Raw genomic sequence first — 22,929 nt, forward strand, 5'->3', positions numbered from 1 at the left:
CTTCTCTTTTCATATCTGACCATATCTCATTATGACTAGTTTCCTGCCAATTATCAAGACCTTGCTGCATTGTCCTTCTCTTGCATCTTCTCTTGGCAAAGCTGCAACCCATAATTATTCTAATTGTGTGCTTTCTCTGTATCACACAACTGAGCAAATTAGTACTAACAATAAGTCTGTGGTAACAAACTTCAACAGACTCCCAATGTTGCTTGAAAATTCTTCTAAACTTCCTAAATTGTATTCTGAAGAAGACATTATTGTCAAAAAAAATTTTTTTTAATAAAAATAGGATTCAAGAACTGCTAGGAGTTTGGAAACTGCTGCATTCTAAGAGTTTTACTATGTAGATTATTAGCCCTCCCTCTCACAAACTTCATACCCAAGATCCCTTCAAGAACATTAAGAATCCCTGCCAGAGCTTTTGATTCCATCAGCTTCCACTCCAGTTATCCATCACTCTCTAATATCCTTAATCTCATTCTCCATAGAGCCTCTTTCCAACAACCTATAAACATGCTCTTATCTTGTGCCTAGCTACCAATTTCTTTCTGTTCCACTCTTGTTCTTTCTTATCCAACCTTCTTAAAAGACTAATCAACATTCATATGTCTCCATTCTCTCATTTATTTATTCCTTAAACTACTTCAATCTGGTATTTGACATATACTTCTAAAACTGCATTAGCTATAGTCAAGATAAGTTGGCAAGATAGGTATAACTTGCCAAAATATAATGGATATTTTTCAGACTTCATTTGAATGAACCTCTCATTGGCATTTATCCTGTTGCAACTCCTTCCTTTAGGCCAGTTGCTTCACCCTTAACATAAAAACACCATCATATGGTTTTCCTTGTAAAGAGCAGCCATAGAGGTATGGCCACTCTTTCTAAGCCTATTAACCCGCCTGCCACTTAAATGTTAGTATTCCTCAGGATTAATCCATCCCTAGCATTTAAAAAAATAATGACAATAACCCCTTTTGACAAAATAATAAAAAGCTATGAAACCACTTTCAAGAAAAAGTGATTAAGATGATGGACTGAACCCATCTCTTCTCATGCTAGAAGTCTTTTAAATACATTTTACAAATTAAAGGAATAAATCTATAATAGTACTGGGGAAAAATCATGCCTTCAGGAGCAATTCTGAGAACCCTTGGAGGTTAAAAATTTAAAAAGTGGAAAAACCAAGAGCACAGAAACCACAACCTAAAACAAGGTGATGGGTGCGGGTGCGGGTGCGGGTGGGGGTGGGGGTGGGGGTGGTCCAAGGCCACCTGAACTGTTCTATGCGTGCCTACCTGGATACACCAAAGGTACTTCAAACTCAATAAACCTAACCAGAACTTCACATCTTCCCATAAACAGATTTCTTCCTCTTGTGGTTCTCTATCTTGGTTATGGTAACAATATTCACCTAGTCACTCAAGCCACATCTCTGAGGCTCATCTTTGCTTTTACTCTTTCTTCTCACATACATGCATTCCTCACATGTTCCACTGATGTGACCTTTTAAGTTATGCCCTAAACAGACAGTATTTTCCCGGGCCCTGTTATCATTACTCTACTTCAGCCAACACTTTCTGTTGCCTTGAGTATGGCAATGCCCTCCAATATGTCTTCTCTGACCTTCCCGCTTGGCACCACCCCCTGCTAAATCCATCTTTCATAATGCAGCCTGCAAAGCCTTTCTAATGTATCAGTCTGATCATGCCACTTGCCTGCTCATATGTTACACAGCTTTCTTATCTCCTGTAGTAGGGCTGACATGTAATCCCAGGACCACTCTCTTAAACTGATAACATATATGAATAATTGACCATGACTATAATGACCAAACATCCAGGTTGCCTGGGACATTCCCATTTTACACATGCTATTCTGACACTTATCATAGAGGCCCCTTTCACTATCAAGTGTCCTAAAATAGACAATAAATTAGTCACCCTAATCACAACAATTTTCCACTGAGCCTGAATGTGACCTTAGACTCCTTTAAAAAAATCATAATTTATCAAAGTTGACATGCAAGATTAAAAAAATCTATTTGCCATCCTTGAAATATAATGCAAGTTCCTTTGTATGGCATATGTGATCCTCCATGACCTGATCTGTGTCCACCTCTGTGGCCTCACATCCCACTCTTCCATCTCACAAGTTATGCTCTAGTTATAAAACCACTTGTAGAGGTACTGAATATACTACACTGCTTCACTAATAAGTGCTTTAGGCTCATGATATTCCTTCTAACCAGAACACTCTTCCCCTTCCTTTAATCCTATTACTCTTTTCTTTTTTTTGAAAGGAGCTGTAAGCTATTTTATTTTTTAAATAAATTTATTTATTTTATTTATTTAATTTTGGCTGCATTGGGTCTTCGTTGCTGCACGTGGGCTTTCTCTAGCTGCGACGAGCGGGAGCTACTCTTCGTTGTGGTGCGCAGGCTTCTCATTGCGGTGGCTTCTCTTTGTTGCAGAGCACAGGCTCTAGGTGCGTGGGCTCAGTAGTTGTGGCTCACGGGCTCTAGGGCACAGGCTCAGTAGTTGTGGCGCATGGGCTTAGTTACTCAGTAGTTGTGGTGCACGGGCTTAGTTGCTCTGCAGCATGTGGGATCTTCCTGGATCAGGGCTCAAACGCATGTCCCCCTGCATTGGCAGGCGGATTCTTAACCTCGGCACCATGAGGGAAGTCCCAGCATGGCTCACTTTTAATTTCATTTGAGAATCTGCTTTACTGTTCCCTTCTTCAGACAGATACTTCCTAAATCACTCTATCTAAAACAGGATGTTTACTCCAACCCTGCTATCAGGGTTCCAATAGCAGGGTTGTTCCAATGCCTATCAAACTTTATTTTTCTCTGTAGTTCTGAAACATTATTATGTAGTTACTTATTTGTCTGTCTCCCATGAGAATGTAAACTCAATGAGAATGTAAGAAAATTCTATTTGCTTCATCAGTATAACTCCAGCTCCCAGAGCAGTTCATGTCCTAACGTAAGCTTTCAATAAATTTGTCAAACAAAGGGAAGTCCAAGGAACAAGTCTAAATTCCTTAGAAATACTTCTTCAAGGTTTGTCAAAGTGCTTGATTAGAAGCATAATTATCAAATTTGTATAGATATAAGCCACAGAGAGTCTCTATAAAAATGTTAAAAAGTTAGGGAGAATTCTGTCCTAATCTATCTTTTCACAGATATAGAAGTTAGACAAGCCCCAAAGGACTTACTGTTCATGAATCTACACATATTTCACAAAAAATTATCTGTATCTAAGTATTTTCCAGTATTTTCCTTATACATGTGTCTTTACATGTGTACCAGATTAGAACTGCTGTTAAATAATCCTAAATAAATTAGAATGCATAATCATATAGAATAACTGGAATTCTATCAATTTACAAAATCAGAATGTCTACCTGATTATCTGAGAGCCACATAGCAGTCAATTGCTGTAGCTTTGTAAAGCTAAAGGGCAAATTTTTTAATCTGTGGGAAAAAATACAAACAAAAATTAAACTTTAAAAATGAGAAATGTTAAAATGAGAGCTAGATCTAATGGTCTTCTAAACACTGTTATATTATTGCATACGAAAATAGGAGAAAAACATTTAATTCAGGAGAAAACCCAGTATAGGTCTTTGAACAGGATATAAGACAAAATACTATTCAGTTTTATAAGAATTAATTTTAAAAATATAATTCTTCAATTGAATCAATTTTATTGGGGGAAAAATGGATAATCTAACAACGTCAAAAAAAATTATCTGCTAAGAAAAACTGGCAACTATCCCTACCTTACTGCAAAGGCAAGGACAAATTAAACAATACCTCATAAAATTGCTTTGGATGTTTTACTTGCCTTTACAGAGAACAAACTGTTATAGGAACCACTCTGAGTAAGAGCTTGTTATAAATACTGCACTCTTTTTATTTCACTGTGACCCAGCACTTTCATACTCAAGAAGACTATTTTAACACTATAATGAGTAAAAACAAAGTAATAGCAATACTCAGTAGAATGCTAAATTGGAACAGCACCCTACTTAAACCTTCTGTCTTATGCCTATCTATTCTATGCCTAACTTTCAAGGAACCTAGGGAATCTAGGTCTCTAGAAACCTAGGGTGCTGGAACTTAGGGCTCTAGTTTTAGGGGACAAAGTATGGGCTGAAACAAGGATTTAATTTTAAAAGGGATTTAATTTTAATGATTTAATTTTCAACCACACTGGATAGCTATAATTAATAATTTAAAAGGAGGGGCAGGGACAGTAGTTCTTCTTAAATAAAATGGAACAGTCTGAATACCCTAACTAGTTAGAAAATTGAGTTTACATCAAAGCTCTATCTTACAAGCTATGTGAATCACCTTAAATCTGAGTCTTAATTTCCTCCTCCATAAAATGGGAATACCTATTTATTATTTTATAGGGCTGTTTTGAATACTCTGTAAGATACTACAAAAGCAAAATGTAAAAATGCCCTTACAATGTTCTTTTATCACTATTAGTATCTTTACATCAGAAAAAATTATGGACAATCTGTTAACTTAAACACTGTTCCAATTTGTGATCTATTTTGCTCTATACCTTGGCTGTGTTGTCCAAAATTATTTGAGTGGGTGTCTAATCACACCTTTGCCCAGATTCATACAAGGAGTAGATTAGATTAAAAGCTGCTGTGTTCAACAGCAGTATTAAGGTGAAGATCTGACTTTAGAAATAAAAATGGCTACTATAAGGAGATAATTAAGACTATACAGCTAAAGTCAACATAAAATGAACTGTGACAAATAATCACAGTACGATAATTAACAACAGGTAAAATTAAATCATTCTTTCAAATGAAAATTCTACACAAAAAAACAAAAATATATATGAAAAGAAAAACATGCATTAGATTTTCTAACACATATAATGAAATTTTAATTTCATCCAACAGATGTCTTCTACAAACCAAATGATGAATTACATTGTTACAAACCTATTGTCACTCAAATTAATGACTTTTAATTTTTGCATATCACCCATTTCCTCTGGAAGTGTCTCAAGTTTATTGGAATGGAGAAACAGCACAGTTATATTTTTCCAGCTTCCAATCTGAAAGAGAAACAGACTTGTGCATCAAAACTTCGCCTACTGCTTAACAGACATTAAGTGAAGTATCATTTTCAAAAGTTATAAAAAAAACTCTCCTCATTTATAAAAGGAATTATATTTTCCCCTTTCAATTATTAATTTCCATGTATGAAGAAAAGTAGGTATCTCTTGAAAATCAATATAGCTAATTATTATTCAGAAAATAAATAACTTAGTTACAAAACTATTTCTGAAAGAAAATAAAGAAAATCACACTGGACAGCTATAATTAATAATGAGAAAAATAAAAATTCAAAATGAATTTTAAATACAGTACCTCTGGGGGTAACTGTTGTAAGTAATTATGATCTGCAGCAAATGTTCTTATATTAGTAAGCTGCCCAATAGATGAAGGCAAAGCTTCAAGTTCATTGAAGCTACAATCCAGTTCTTCTATTGACACTAACCTTTAATTAAAAAAGAAAGCACATTATTTTAACAAAAGATTTCCTGTATATCATGCAAAACTTAAGAACATATGACTATTTGAACTTGACTTTGACAAACGTAGAGAAAATCTACTTCCACTAAAGTTCACCTATAAAAAAATCAGCCTGTCTTCATTATAAATAAACCCAACCTGCAACCAACTGCTTATTTAAATGTTTTTGGAATCTCCTTTAGGTGTTAACAATTATCTGAAAAAAATATATGGCATGCTGAACCGAAAGAAAAGTCTTCTAGTTCTATTAATACACAAAAATCTTACCCTCCTATAGAGTCTGGTAGATACATTAACTGATTTTCATCTATTTTAAGAGTTGTTACATTCTTCAATGAACCTGTTGAGGGAAGAAATAATATACAATTTTCCATCTTGAACTAGAATCAAGTCAACCAACAGTCAATGTGAGCACATATTACATTTGACATGAATCATAAAGAACTTTTAAAAACCAACATATCTAAAAAAGATACCACCCCAACCCCACCAACTCTCTATTCCCTCACCCTGTATTTACAATTTTCACATACATACTACCTCTTAACAGCAGTGTATATTTATCGATTTAACCCTCACTAAAATGTAAGCTTCATAAAAGTATGTACTTTTTGTCTCCCTTTGCTAACTGTGGTAGCCATGCTTCTTAAAACAATGCTGTGATGGCACAGTGAAGATACACAATACAAACATGGTATCAATGGATTAAAGAAGTGATACTATGACCATAGTTTTCTTAAGTGTATAACAAACTATTCTACATATTATTGTACATATACTAAATACTAAAACAATAAAAATGGAGTTTAATTTAAAATTAAAAGTGTTGAATAAATTATGGTAGAGTTTGCAAAATGTAACCTGAGCTAAAACAGTTATGTAATTCAATTGAAAATATGTAAAAATAATTCTGATTTTTATATTTAAACAACATGAAGATGCCAAGATTTAAGTTTTTGGTTCTTTAAGATAATTCAATTTCCTTGATGCATCATTAGACACACAATTACACAAACACAGTTGACCCTTGAACAACAGGTTTAAAGTGCACGGATCCACTTACATGCAGATTTTTTTCAATAGTAAATACTACAGTACTACATGACCCACAGTTGGTTGACTACATGGATGCAGAACCATGGATAGGGAGGAAATGAATGCAGATACAAAGGTGCAACTATACATTATATGAGATTTTCCCACTGCGCAGAGGGTTGGCCCCCTAACCATTGTTGTTCAAGGGTTAACTGCATAGATTTTCGTAGGATTTTGCTTATCTGGCTGTCTTCTTGTGAGTCTAAAATGTAGTTAAGATTGAAAAAAGTTACTAGATAATGGCCACGATCAAGAGTTAAACCAAATTTGGGTAAATTAAACTCTTTTAAAGAATTTAAACTTTATTGCAGTGATAAAAATGACATTTCCTTAAAGAAAAACAGTAATGTCAACAAAAGAGTAAATTGTATAACTGATCACATCAGAAAAAAATTCAAATAAGATCTATGACTTCAGAGAACAGTAAAACTATCTCATAACAAATAAAATTTGATATATGGAAGGTCTGAATCAAACAATGGCATTAAGTTTCTCGTATTTTATATTAGCAAACATTAATTACATGATTTAGAGAGCAATACAAACCAACAGTCTCAGGCAGTTGTTGAAGTGAATTGCTTGATAATAGGAGGTCTTGAAGGTTTTCACATGCTGAAATTCCTTCTTCAACCATTTCAATATTATTTTTAGAAACATCCAAATATGTGAGCTGTTTCAAGCTACCGATAAACTGTAAGTAAAAAAAAAGGAAATCTAATGACACCACCAAGTGGTGAAAAGTTTAGATAATAAATCTAATGCCAAGTTATAATTTAAAATTAAATATTTATATGAGAGGATTCATAATTTTTTTTAATGCTATTAGTAATGTATTAGTAAAGCTAAGAGCTCCTACTAATGTTAGCCCAGCAGAGTGACAACAGACATATATTTTTCTTTGGGAACTTAGCTGCCCATCACTTGAAAGGGGAAGAGCAAATATGGGGATTCATATGGCTTTAGGTCTGAGAATGAACACAATGTCAGCTGCTAAGAAACTACATGGAAAATAGCTTACTTCAACAATTCCCTGGGCAAAATGAAATAAGATATAAAGTCAACTGCAACCGCTGGGAAGGACACACTCCATGGCATTAAAAGAGAGTGACAGTTGACCCTTAACAACACGGGTTTGAACTTCACAAATCTATTTATACATGGATGTTTTTCAACAGTAAATACTACAATACCATACTATTTGTGGTTGGTTCAATCTGTGGATGCAGAACCGCAGATCCAGAGGAGGAACCCCATAACAATGAAGGAATCTCGGATAGGGAGGGCTGACTATAAGTTATACACAGATTTTTGACTGCACAGAGGGTCAGTGCCCCCAACTCCTGAGTTGTTCATGGGTCAACTGTGTTTTACAAAAATTTATTACAGAAATTTTAAAATTTTAATCAAGAATGTATTGACAAACCCAATCAAAAAATGGGCGGAGGATCTAAATGGACATTTCTCCAAAGAAGACATACAAATGACCAAAAAGCACATGAAAAGATGCTCAACATCACTAATTATTAGAGAAATGCAAATCAAAACTACAATTTTGATTGTACAAAACTGTTTCTACAAAACTGGTTTTGATTCTACAAAACCGGTCAGAATGGCCATCATCAAAAAATCTATCAACAATATATGCTGGAGAGGGTGTAGAGAAAAGGGAACCCTCCTACACTGTTGGTGGGAATGTATATTGGTACAACCATTATGGAGAACAGTATGGAGGTTGCTTAAAAAACTAAATATAGAACTACCATATTTAGCTCTATAAATATGGTATAGATCCAGCAATCCCACTCCTGGGCATATATCCAGAGAAAACCATAATTCAAAAAGATACATGGGGATTTCCCTGGTGGCGCAGTGGTTAAGAACCCGCCTGCCAATGCAGGGGACATGGGTTTGAGCCCTGGTCCGGGAAGATCCCACATGCTGCACAGTAACTAAGCCCATGCGCCGCAACTATTGAGCCTGTGCTCTAGAGCCCACGTGCCACAAGTACTGAAGCCCGCGTGCCTAGAGCCTGTGCTCTGCAACAAGAGAAGCCACTGCAATGAGAAGCCCACACACCACAACAAAGAGCAGCCTCCACTTGCCACAGCTAGAGAAAGCATGCGTGCAGCAGCAAAGACCCAACACAGCCAAATAAATAAATTTATATAAAAAAAGATACATGCACCCCAGTGTTCACTGCAGCACTATTTACAATAGCCAAGACATGGAAGCAACCTAAATGTCCATTAACAGAGGAATGGATAAAGAAAATGTGGTACATATATACAATGGAATATTACTCAGCCTTAAAAAAGAATGAAACAATGGCATTTGCAGCAACATGGATGGACCTAGAGATTGTCATACTGAGTGAACTAAGTCAGACAGAGAAAGACAAATATCATATAAGGACCTACTGATTAGCACAGGGAACTCTATTCAATGCTCTGTAATGACCTATATGGGAAAAGAATCTAAAGAAGAGTGGATATACGTATAGGTATAACTGACTCACTTTACTGTACACCTGAAATTAACACAACATTGTTAAAAAAAAAAAAAAAAAGGAACATGTTGACAATTTTAAAAAATGTAATTTGTTTCTATCTAACAGTATTAAGAATTAAGTAATCATTTTTAAACTAATTAAAACTTATTTGAAAATGTGTAATTCATAAAAACGCAAAGGATAGACAGCAATAAGGAAAGTCTTTAAAATTTGATATACGTACCCCTGGAATAAAAGTCAGTCTATTACCATCCATCCAAAATTCTTTCAATCCACTTAGCTGCTCAAGTACTTCAGGCTATTTAGATTGGGGGGAGGGGGGAATATATTAATTTACTTGAATATATTTATTTGGCAAAAGAAGCTTCCCTGGGAATTTCTAATGACAAGTTTCACTTTAAAAACTTAGGAGGAAAAAAAAAAGCAGAGCCCAGACTCAAGCCTTTCCACTATATTATAGCTATTACACAAATATTACTCAACAGATATTCCATAACAGATTACATAAAACTCCTTTAAGCTTTTGATTACATAACAGGCTCAAGTATTTATACAATTAATAAATAAAACAAGACCCATTACTTTCAGGAATACAATAAAAAGATACTCTCAATCATTATCTGTAAAAAGGTGTAGACTTTTAGGGACTCTTAAAAAAAAAAAAAAGATATTCTCTGATGACCTAGAGGGAGGAAAAAAGAAATAAGGCAATATACATCCTGAAAGTCCAATAATAAGGGAAAGGTAAGTAAACCAAGGCATAATCATATGATAAGTGTACTGTGTTATTTTCAGCTTCCTGCAATTACATGGTAGAATACTGTTCATAACATGATGTTGAGGACCAAAAAATTAAAAAGATGTAGTGGACTTTGGTATTCAGGCAAAATTTGCTCTTATATTCACCCTTGGAGGCTCTTCTGAATGCATCATTTGAAGATATTTCTGTCATCCCACAAACCTGTGTCCAATCATTGACAGTATGACGGCATGGAGTGTCATCATATCTAATCACCATAATAACATGAGTAATACATAAAAGGCATGTCATTCAGATTTACTGTTAACATTAAGTATAGGTAAGAATTCTAGGTTTAAATTGTATTAAAAGAAATCTCTTTCTGTGCTTTACCTGTTACAATTCTAACAGTAATTTTTTTTTAATGTGGAATGTTGGAAGATGGAAATGGTACAAAAATTAATGATTCTGAATGATGCTCTGATTCATAAAATAAACAATAATTTAGAATTTTCAAATAGTTAATATGGAAATAGATTAATACATGTAAGACAAATATTGAGAAAATGTACAACAGTTAGATAATTTAGGAAGCAAAGAATATTCATTTTTTCACAAGGAGTAAAAACTTCTACAACACAGTAAAAGTCATCATATACCAGCTTCAATTAAAATATAATAAAGAATATAAAATACTTTAGAAAAAAACGTGATACCCAAAACCACCATGCTCCTCCAGTGACTTCAGCTGAAAAGCTATTTAGTGAGCAAATGTACAATACAGTATCCAAAGGGCAATCATGCAGCTGGTGGTGCTGAGAAATTCTTGTTCTTAAGACTATCATTTGGAACTTAACAGCAATTGAAAAAAACGAGCTTGTAAACATAATGTAAAAATTTTAATGATGATGATATTGTTAATGAATTCCTCTTCAAAAAAATATCTAGCTTATTTTTCTGAGTTCTCTTGGAGCAATGACTGCAGACAAAAAACTGCTTACATACTTCTTTCCTTTCTGATTTAGCATCATACTCCTTTGCATACAAAGCAAAAACACGATCCTGAGGTCTCATTACCAACTCGAAAATAATAGTTGTTTCACTCAATGTTTTCCTTTTAGCTATTAAGTAAAATTATAGAGAAGTACTTTATCACTGAGTAAATTCCTAAGCAATACTCCCATGGAGTTATTTTTGACTCACAAGTACTTTTCCTGATGCATTCTAGTCTGATGAAACTTTTTCCCTTATAATCTTTCAAAGTTTCTACTTCCTGTGCCTAAAAACTTTTAAATACCTTTTTTATGGGTTTCTCATTAATTTTACATTTTTACCCTCACTCCTTTCAGATGTTATCTGTTTAATTTTCCCTGTTAAAAATTTTCATATCTTGTCTCCCTAAAATATGTGTATATCTTTACCCAATTTTATACTTTACAAATGCAGAGAAATAAACACATTAATTTTCACATTTTGCTCTTGATCAAATGAAGACTTATGGATAGTGAGGTTGGTGAGAACTTACCACTTCTGTGAATTCATTACTTCCCAAATCCAGTCTTTCCAGCTGGGTCAGTCTATTCATGGTTCTATGCACAATGGATTAATAAAGAATTAAGTATACAAAAATATCAATTACATGGAATCTTTTAAAATTTATAGTGTAAAATATACTTATGTATTATCTAATAACATACAGGCTTTCAAATGTTGATAAAATAAAAATTTTCTAAGAAAAAAAGTCATTTAATTTCTAAATAAAATGAAATAAGTTATCAATTATTCTCTATTTTGCCTTCTCATCAGGTTATTTCTATTCTTAAGAAGTAACTGCATAAAAAGAAATGAAACTGAGCTATTTGTAATGAGGTGGATAGACCTAGAGTCTGTCATACAGAGTGAAGTAAGTCAGAAAGAGAAAGACAAATACCGTATGCTAACACATAATATATGGAATTTAAGAAAAAAAAATGTCATGAAGAACCTAGGGGTAAGACAAGAATAAAGACACAGACCTACTGGAGAACGGACTTGAGGATATGGGGAGGGGGAAGGGTGAGCTGTGACAAAGCGAGAGAGAGGCATGGACATATATACACGACCAAACGTAAGGTAGATAGCTAGTGGGAAGCAGCCGCATAGCACAGGGAGATCAGCTCGGGGTGCTTTGTGACAGCCTGGAGGGGTGGGGTAGGGAGCGTGGGAGGGAGGGAGCCGCAAAAGGGAAGAGATATGGGAACATGTATATGTATAACTGATTCACTTTGTTATAAAGCAGAAACTAACACACCATTGTAAAGCAATTATACCCCAATAAAGATGTTAAAAAAATAAAAAAGAAGTAATTGCAGTAAATTTAAACCCCCAGTCCAGAATACGAGTAACTGATTTTCCATTTTTTCCACAAAATAAATTTTCAGATAGTATAAATTTACTAATGATTAGATTGTTTGGCAGCTTCATATGAATTACCATTTTTCAAGACTGGTGATATATTTGTAAAACTTTAAGATAATTAACTGAAAATTAACATTCAAAATTCCAAGAACAGTAAATATTACATTGTTCCCCACATTTTCAAATTAAATTCAATACAAATCAAAAAAAGTTTTACATGAATCACAAATATAATTCGTAGACTGCATTTATTTTAAATTAAACTACAATATACCATTTTGTTTTGTTTTGTTTTTTTTGTTTTTTGCTTTACAGGGGCCTCTCACTGCTGTGGCCTCTCCCGTTGCGGAGCACAGGCTCCGGACGCGCAGGCTCAGCGGCCATGGCTCACAGGCCCAGCCACTCCGCGGCATGTGGGATCTTCCCGGACCGGGGCACGAACCCGCGTCCCCTGCATCGGCAGACGGACTCTCAACCACTGCGCCACCAGGGAAGCCCCAATATACCATTTTTAACTTCCAACTTAATACCAACATATTTCTGCAACTACAGAAACTTGAAGAATGTACAAACTGATTTCATGATGAAATAAACTAAGTTGTATTTTTATAGCTCCTTCAATGAAGGCACTTTTTAAACTAAACTAATTTTTAATTAATTCAAACACATATCATTTTTAGAAAAACCTATTATTTAACAGGTTGAGGTGCTACCAGCTACCCAGATAAGGAACTACATTAATTTTTTTTTCTAATTTTTAATTTTTAAACTTTTTTTGGCAGTGCCGCATGGCTTGCAGGAGTTCCCCAACCAGGGATTGAACCTGGGCCACAGCAGTGAAAGCACCAAATCCTAACCACTAGACCACCAGGGAACTCCCTAGGAACACATTACATTTTTTTTAGGATATGACAAAATTATGGCAAAATACAATCATCATATTATCAATATATCAATGTTAATTAGGAAATTACCACCATTAGAAACCAACAGACTCCTTAAATTATGACACAAGAACACAGATTATTTTTATCTTCTCTTGAAATTCAACAAATTAGTAACAATAAGTAAAATAAAACTTGATTAAATTTATCTGGCTTTTTAGTGAAAAAAATAAGAATACATATCATAATTGTAATGTAATATGTTACTGACCTACCATTACAGGAAGCTAATTTTCCCTAACACTTCCATTTAAAATATGCCATTCTATCAACACTAATTTAATTCATCGCCCAACACCAATTTTTCTCAAAGCTGCTTTATTTAACTCTGATTTACTGAGTGCCTATTCTCAGGTTCTACGAGGTACTATAATTCTACCTCCCTTACTCACATCTGTCTTTGTCCTGAAAACCTGTAAATTAGTTCTAATTTGCTTTATAACAAAGCAAAAATGTGCTTCCAGGATATTTCTCAAGAAAGATTAGATACTAACTTCTTGTCCATAATACTATACCAGGTCGACATTTGAGAAAGGTAAAGAGGGCTGTGAGGAGGGGGTAAGATTGAAAGAAGAAAACATGGTCTTATTTTTCTTAATTCAGTATTCTTATAATGACAAGATAACAGAAAATTCACATGCAGCAATTAAACACTTTATATCAACAAGGGTAAGTTATTTTTTAAAAAGGGTACAAAAAGAAAAGCAGTGCAGGGCTTCCCTGGTGGCGCAGTGGTTGAGAGTACGCCTGCTGAGGCAGGGGACACGGGTTCATGCCCCGGTCCGGGAGGATCCCATAGGCCACGGAGCGGCTGGGCCCGTGAGCCATGGCCACTGAGTCTGTGCGTCCAGAGCCTGTGCTCCGCAACGGGAGAGGCCACAACAGTGAGAGGCCCATGTACCGCAAAAAAAAAAAAAGCAGTGCACTAGAAAATTCAATTACAAACAATATAGTTAGAAATTTAAGTTTTAAAACTGATTTAGGAAAATGTGAGTGACACAGATATGTAATAAAAAAGAGGAAATACATTGTTAAATTCTAAAAGCATCTCCATCACAACTTGCTGTAGCTAACACTGGCAACTTTGGTCCTACTCATACACCTGAAAAATCTAAGACACAAAATTTCATCTTTTCATTTTTTCGTCTGTTCATTTAAGATCCAGCTTCCTACTTCACGGAGAAAGTAAAAACAATATCCCTCAAATTTCATCCTGTTTGTCTCTAAAATTCCTTTGTATTTAACTCATTTTTACCTTCTCTTCTGTCTCAGAGGAAAAATATACATTCTTTGTGTTCTTTGTACCATGCTCACCAGTATTAAGACGGTATTAAATTTCATTTTACTGCATATTTAAAACAGCTTTCCCACTGTTCTAATCTTGGATCATAAAACGGTCCACTCACATAACCTGAATGCACATGACTTTCCTAACACGTAAAACTGTGGCCTCTTTACAGTTTGTGAGACCTCAAATATTTTAATCATGTCTTAAAAAGAAAGCAGTAAAGAATTATATTTGCAAATACACTGAGAGAGCCCAATCTGAAGTTAAATAAAGACTTAAAATAGAAGGAGTTAAAATAAGTGAATTACCTATGATATCAGAGACACCATATTAATTGTAGGCTTAGAAGTTTCAGTAAACAATTTACACCTTGTTTATTCAAATCTCTTAGCAGTCAAGTTCTGAGCTAAAGAGTCATCAATGCCAATACCAAATCTGTAAAAATTTAAACCTTTTTGAATTTTAATATGGATAATTAAAATATGGATAATTCCCACTTTATACTCACAACCATCACCATAAACTCTAATCAATCCAGTCTTTTGGGAATCAAAACCAGATATACTCATGGGGGGGTGGGGGTGGGGAGGAGGAAGGACCAAGGACATGTGCCAGTGGGAATATGCTGGCCAGGTAAGACAAGAGTAAAATGTATTTAAAAAATTAGGCTAATGCAGTAAATGTCATAACAGATATAAGTAAGATGCTACAGAAGTTGAGTAAACAGAACAACTAACTCCTGGAGAACTGAAGATGCTTCTATCAAGAGGTGACAACTCTTGACAAATAAACTACAACAGGAGTCTGAGAAGTTTTCTGTAAGGGTCAGATATTTTAGGCTTTGCATAAAGTCTCTGTCACAACTACTTGACTCTACCACTGTAGAGCAAAAGCAGCCATAGACAATATGTAAGTGAATGAATGTGGTTCTGGTGAAACTATTTACAAAAAGTAGGCTCTGGGACAGATTTAACCAGTCTGTAGTTTGCCATTACCTAAACTGTAAAAATGCACCAGTCAATCAGGGTGTTTTAAGACATTTCTTCAATAAATGGACATAGACCAGTGCATTGTGAGTTTGTATATCTGTTTTAGTTTTATCTTATTTGCTCTTGGACTGCCATCTCCTCTTGATGTTAGCTTACCAGTAGGGGGCCCTCCATCCCATTTCCAATTTACAACAGACTAAAACCAAACAAGTTCTGAAAACTTAAAAAGAGTTACCAGACTTTACATGAAGACCTTATGAGTCTCTCTAATGAGTACTATGTAAGAGTTCTAGTATAGAAACGGGGATCTTAATTTGGGACTCAGGTGGGCTTTACATACTTATTATTCTGACTTTTGTCACACAAGACTGAGTTCCAGAGAGCTATGAAATCACTATTAAATACCAACAGATATACAGATTTTTATATTGAACACCACTAATTAATATACAAAGACCACAAATGTCAGTCTTTTAAAATAATTTGCACTCACATTTTAGATACTAAAAAGTTAATATTTCTCTAAGGATTTAAGAATTTAAAATTCTAAACTAAATTTCACAAAGGATAGCACGTTTACTTACTTTGGCAACATTTTCAACTGGTTTTCTCTAAGTTCTAATATCTGGAGTTTAGTTAATCTGCAAAACAAATAAATCAAGCATGTATGACAAAGAATTTAATTAACAAATTAGTGCAATCCTCTAAAATTTTAAAGCAACCAATATTTATTGTGTAATTACAACGTGCAGAATATTGTATTAAAAATTACACAGAAATATAAAGGAAGAAAAGACTATTTTTGCTCCTCAGAATTAATAGGGAGGGGGGATAAACACTTCTTGACATATCCAAAGCACAAAATAACTGCCCCAATATCCATCCTAACGAATTTCATGCATTTTTCTGAAAAAACCTCCCCAGATTATTAGTCATTAGTAGATTAGAGAACAATAATTTAACTCTAGGGTTGAGCTCTGAGAGAGAAAAATAAAGAAACACAAGGGGACATAGAAAAGGAGAAAATCCTCTGGCACTTCAGTGATGCACATTCCAATAAAATTAGAGGATAAATGAGCAGATGAACTGGTTCAGAGGTGCTCACTAATGCTACAACAGCAATCATATTACAACATACAACGTATGAAGTCAGCAGGCTGTATACTTTAAACTTACACAGTGTTACATGTCAAATACATTGCAATTTTAAAAAGTGGTCCAAATACCAGATACAGAAACCTGACAAGTACACGACATGCATATATGTATACACATACATACACATTTGTGTATATACATATATGTGCGTACATACATACATATATATGTGTATGTATGTAAATATATAAAGCATTATAATGTGGTTCCCACAGGACAGTCACTGGGCTGCAACGACACCCAAAATTCTTTTTTCTTTTTTGAAATACAATTGACAAACAACATTGTTAGTTTCAGGTGTACAACGTAATGATTCGATATCTGTATGTACAGCTGACCCTTGAACAACATAGGCATCAGAAGTCCAATGGGACAGAGTAACCGCTTGAGCTAAAGCCAGCCCACAGCTGACCCTTGAACAACATGGGTTTGAACTGTGCGAATCCACTTATACACAGATTTTTTTCAACAGTAAATACTATGGTACCACACGATCTGTGGTTGGTTCAATCTGTGGATTTGGAACCTTGGATACTAAGGAACTACAGATATGGAGGGCCAACTATAAGTTATATGCGGATTTTTGACTGTGTGGAAGATCAGCACCCCTAATCCAAGCATTGTTCCAGGGTCAACTATATTGTGAAATGGTCACCACAAAAAGTCTAGTTAACATCTGTCACTATACACAGTTACAAAATTTTTTTTTTCTTGAGATGAGAACTTTTAAGATCTATTCTCTTAGAAACTTTCAAATACCACACAATACAATATGGTTAACTATAGTCACCATGCTGTACATTACATCCCCATGATTTATTTATTTTATAACTGGAAGTTTGTACCTTTTGACCACATTCACCCATTTTGCCCACCCCCGCCCCCTCACCTCTAGCAACCACCAATCTTTTCTCTGGTATCTATGAGCTTGGGGTTTTGGTGGTTTTTTTAAGATTTCACATACAAGTGAGATCATATGGTATTTGTCTTCAAGACAAAAAGATGACTACCATATTAACATGTATTTGGATAGCATTTTCTCTAGCAATTAATCTAAACACAATAACAATTTGATACCTATTATTCATTTACTGATTCATTTTTCCATTAGAAAAATTACTCAGGGACTACAGTATGACAAGAATTGGTCTAAGTTCAAGCAGGGAGCAATGGGGTGGACCCCAGAAACACATTTTTCTTTTCTCCAGAACTTTGATTCCAGTGAAGACAGATAAACCAATAATTAGATCATTTTAAAAAATGTGTAAGTGCTAAGAATAAAGCATTCTATATCAAATATGCAAAAATTATCCCGATTTAAATAAACTCCCTATTTCTACATACTTTAAAACCAAGTGTTAAATTACGTTTTTCTTTTAAATTTTCACTGTTTATTTCTACTTGGGAAAATAAATTCCAAGACAAAATAACAAGTTCTAAAGAAACTATAAAAACTACAATGCTTGGAGATAATTACAAAAGAAGAGCCTATGAAACTGCAATTAATAGTATTACTAAAGCAACCTGTAGTTTTGTAAACTTTACAAGAGCTAACAAGAGAAGGTTTTAGAAGAAACTGTAACTTACCTGCCAAAATTAGCTGGCAAGAACTCAAGGAAAGCGTCATTCAGATATAACTGGGTTAGGTTTAACAGTTGAGAAAATCCATCAGGAAGCCTATGTAAAATAAACCAGAATTTAAATTTAATTCATATACAGAATTTTAGTTTCTTATTAAAATCTGTCTAAGAAACTGTCTAACCAACACATGTTCTTAACAGATAACAGTCACCTCTTCACTTTTATGAGTGATCCTCAAATTGAGATTTGCCTTTTATAATAACTTACCTGCTTCAATGTTTACACCTTCATCATTTTCTTTTTTACCTTCATCATTTTTTAAAAGGAAGTGAGGCAATATTTGTCTCAATAAGATAAAATCTGCACATAACAGCCAACTATGAATGAGCCACAACACACAGAAATGTATTCAGGCCATGACTATGATATACCAGCAGACACTCTTGAAATTCACCTTATCTAACACCAATCCAAAGGACTAGACAAAGAATTCTAAACTTTGACAGTATTGACTTTTGGGGCTGGATAATTCTGTGTTGTCAAGAGGCTGTCTTCTGCATTGTAGGATGTTTAACGGCAACCCTAGGCTCTGACCCACTAGAAGCCAGCAGCACTGTCCACCACCACAAGTTGTGAAAAACCAAAAAATGTCTCTAGAATTTACCAAATAGCCATAAGAGCAAAACAGTCCCTATCTGAGAAACACTGGTTTAGATTATTTTCAGTTTCAATATTTGGTCCCTAAATAATCAAATAAAGATTGTATAATTTTATTTTATTTTATTATTATTATTTTTTTTTTGTGGTACGCGGGCCTCTCACTGTTGTGGCCTCTCCCGTTGCGGAGCACAGGCTCCGGACGCGCAGGCTCAGTGGCCATGGCTCATGGGCCCAGCCGCTCTGCTGCATGTGGGATCTTCCCGGACCGGGTCACGAACCCGTGTCCCCCGCATCGGCAAGCGGACTCTCAACCACTGCGCCACCAGGGAAGCCCAAGATTGTATAATTTTATAATGACCAAATGGAAAGAAAGAATATTAAAAGCTGAATGACGTTTAAGATCATATAAGAGCCTATAAGTAGCTTTACTTTTATTTCCTCTGGCTTACAAAAGAAATTACAAATCTAGAACTTGATGCTACAGCAAAATTTTCAGATGAAGGTAAAACATCATCTTTACATGTCTGTCCTTTACATGTTTGCCTATGTTTGGAAAAACTTGTTAAATACGATACTGTAATATGTGAAAGCTGGTTTCAACTTTCAACTTAGCTATACTAAGCTATGCTTCACACTATTCACCTTTTGCTTCATCATTCCATTTTTGCAAAATTTAACAGCTTTGGTGCTAAGAAAGCATTCTGCTTAAAGCCATTACCATCATAAAAGAATATATGTGACCTCTGGTATATAGTACAACCAATCACATGGCTTGTCCCTTTCTTTGTTGTTTTTACCATTTTGACCCTTCGGTTTCTTTTATTCTTTTCAAAAGTTTGAGTGTGCCACATACATTGGATTTGCAGGTGAAGACATTTTTATATTGTGCAAGTAACATTGAGCTAGGAGACCTGGATTCTAGTCTCATTTCTGACATTTACTATCTGTGAGACTTGGGGAAAAGCACTTACCTTATCTGTATGGACGTCAAATTTACCTCTGTAATATATGGAGTTAGAAAGAGTAATTAAAAGGCTCCTTTTTAATCTAACTAAAATTTTGTGCAGATTTCAGATTGGTATTAACTGTTCATTAAAATGTAGAAAGTAATATTCTACTATATCATACTTGCTTTATTCACAAAGGTAACTTTTAATTCAACAGAGAAGAACTCACTTGGAAATAGGATTTACACTGGCCTCCACAATTGTCAAAACTTTACAATTTTTTATATTTTCTGGAAACTCCTGTATTCCTAGAAAATGAACAAATAATCAATGATCAAGTGAAAAGAATCTATTACAAAGGAAAAAATCATAATGATATTAATAATTAATGTACACTTTTCAGATTCAAAATTTACCAACTGAGCAGATTCTTGATAAACTGACAACACCAACGTCAAACGAACAGAACCATCTGCACAACAATTTCTCTTCGCTCTTTTGCCTCTTTATGACTACTGCTAATTATCTTGTTTAGTTTTGCCTTCCTTTCCTTCTCCCAGCTCTTCTGAAAATCAGTGCCTTCTCTATGTGGTATTAAGGACACAAAATTCAGAACCATTAAGCATTCTTTGTTTTTTCACATAAAAAGAGGCATTAATTTTTTAAAAATTTTTATTGGAGTATAGTTGATTTACAATATTGTGTCAGTTTCTGCTGTACAGTAATATAAGTCAATTATACATATGCATATATCTACTCTTTTTTAGATTCTTTTCCCATATAGGTCATTACAGAGTATTAAGAAGAGTTCCCTGTGCTATACAGTAGGTTCTTATTGGTTATCTATTTTTTATATAGTAGTGTGTATAAAAGAGGCATTACTTCTTAATTGCTGGGCTCCAGATTGAGCTGGTCCCTAATACATACAGGATAACAAAGCTGAAAGCAAAGCTGAAGACAGAAGAGGTAGAAAATATGTATCAGATATGCCAGTGGATATGCCTGACGCAGTTGTACACCAATACTTCTGTAAAATACAACACAAATGTGACAAGTCAAATTATGGTAGAAGTTTCTTAGCACTTAATCTTCTCTCTTCAACTTATCTTAGCAAAAATATAGCAACAATAATTTGTGAACTAGCAACAATCCATAGAGAAACTTTAAGTAGTACTGTTCTAATCTAGACTAGAGGAGTGTGAATTAATAACTTTTAAAAATATGCAAAAAATTCTGTTGTAAGACTCATTCCTCCACTAACATAACATGTATATCAAAGGGGCTGACAATAAAGGATCATCTAAGGCTCTTTCAACTTCACTGATGTATAATTCTAAGCAAGTTTACTACAGTGCCCAAGTATAGAATTTCAGATAATGAAAAATGAATGATACAAAATCATCAACTGGCAAATATTACAGTAATAACTGATCAGCCAAAACTCATCAATGGATGCTAAAATTAGTGGGTTAAAGAATGAAGAAAAACAGTATACATTTATATAGTCTCAAAGTTTCTCTCCCCAAAATACTTATTAATTTTAAGAGGGGGAAAAAGTGAAGAAATCTCATAGGCACCACTTAAACTGTTTCAAAGTTAGCATCAGCAGTTAACAGCATCATCACAGGGCAACTAATCTTAAGACACACTGACAAGGGGTGCAGCATCTACTGTCGTGTTCCTGCCCCAAACACCCAACCTGAATTGAATCATAAGCAAACATCAAACAAATCCAAATTAAGGGAAATCCTATACACATGGTCAGTAATCTTTAAAACTCTCCGCGTCTAAAAAGATAAAGACAAAGAAAAACTGAACAACTACCCAGGTAAGAGATCAAAGAGAACTGACTGTGGTAAATATCCAGACCTACTTCACACACACACACACACACACACACGCGCGCGCACACACACACACAAACTGGAAAAATCTGAGTAAGACTGGGGGGCTGTATTAATGTCAATATTATTACTGTTCTATAAAAGCTTCAAACCAGAAAATGTTAACACTGATGGATATCTAATGATATTAAGGAATTACTGTTAGCTGGTTCTCTTTTTTTAAGTGTGATAATAGAGTTTCATCTTAACATATTTATACATGAAAGAGGTTGCCTGATTTGCCTTAAAACAATCAGAGGTGGCAAAACAGGAGGTATAAATGAAACTATAACATACTGATAAATTTTGAAGCTGGTTGGTAGGCACATCGGGTTTATCGTATTATTCTCTCTACTTAGATAACAAGATTAACCAAAAAAGGACTTTAAAACAGCTATTGTACTTAAAGGGAAAAAATGAACAAAATGGGGAGGAAAAGATTAAATGTAAGAAATAGAAACTTTACAAATAATAAATACAATATATGAATGAAAAATCCAAAGGACAGGATTAAAAGATTAGTCACTGTAGGAGAACATGTCAGAGAGACAGGAAGACATGGCAACAGAAAACAGCCATTCTGAAACATAGAGGGGGAAAAAATATATGAAAACCCAGGGATACATGGGACAATGTAAAGTAGATTAACATATATTTACCTATCTTTAGAAGTTTGCTTATCAGGCACCACTAAGAGTACATGCTCTGTGAGGGGAGAATCTTTGCCTCTCTTGTTCACTGCTGGAATAGGACATGGCACATAGTTATCAGTATCACTAGATAACGTCCAAATTCTTTTCCAGGGTGGTAATATCAATTTTCATACTACAGTACCTATTTATATTCTTGTTGACATTTGATGATGTCTTTACTTTTTGCTAGTATAAGGGGTTGAACCTCACCAGAAATAATAGAAATATTAATTAAAACTAGATATTTTCCTGATATTTCCTAGAGATGCTGAACACATTTTCATGTGTTTAATGATCTATTTAAATTGAAGTACAGCTGATTCACAACATTATGTAAGTTTTAGGTGTACAGTAGAGTAATTCAGTATTTTTTACAGATTATACTCCATTAAAAGTTATTACAAGGCAATGGTTATAATTCCCTGTGCTGTACAATGTATCATTTTTTTTTTTTTTTTTTTTTTTGG

At 34.5% G+C, this 22,929-nt stretch overlaps 1 protein-coding gene and 1 non-coding gene across 6 annotated transcripts in view; both read right to left on the reverse strand.

Moving 5' to 3' along the window:
• ERBIN (erbb2 interacting protein) overlaps positions 1-22,929 on the reverse strand; it is a 106,611-nt gene that overhangs the window by 33,388 nt on the left and 50,294 nt on the right. For all 5 annotated transcript variants that reach the window (XM_007457097.1, XM_007457098.1, XM_007457095.1 and 2 more), the window contains 10 exons: positions 20,117-20,195; positions 18,287-18,376; positions 16,126-16,182; positions 11,449-11,512; positions 9,408-9,482; positions 7,222-7,366; positions 5,848-5,920; positions 5,416-5,545; positions 4,984-5,099; positions 3,418-3,487 (listed from right to left, as the gene is read on the reverse strand). In XM_007457097.1, coding sequence (XP_007457159.1) covers positions 3,418-3,487; positions 4,984-5,099; positions 5,416-5,545; positions 5,848-5,920; positions 7,222-7,366; positions 9,408-9,482; positions 11,449-11,512; positions 16,126-16,182; positions 18,287-18,376; positions 20,117-20,195 — 899 coding nt within the window. The remainder of the gene's footprint in view (positions 1-3,417; positions 3,488-4,983; positions 5,100-5,415; positions 5,546-5,847; positions 5,921-7,221; positions 7,367-9,407; positions 9,483-11,448; positions 11,513-16,125; positions 16,183-18,286; positions 18,377-20,116; positions 20,196-22,929) is intronic.
• On the reverse strand, positions 13,123-13,194 carry TRNAE-UUC (transfer RNA glutamic acid (anticodon UUC)). The gene has a single exon. It is a non-coding gene; the product is annotated as a tRNA-Glu (tRNA).

This window comes from Lipotes vexillifer, unplaced genomic scaffold (genome assembly GCF_000442215.2).
Source record: "Lipotes vexillifer unplaced genomic scaffold, Lipotes_vexillifer_v1.1 scaffold241, whole genome shotgun sequence".
NCBI lineage: Eukaryota > Metazoa > Chordata > Mammalia > Artiodactyla > Lipotidae > Lipotes > Lipotes vexillifer.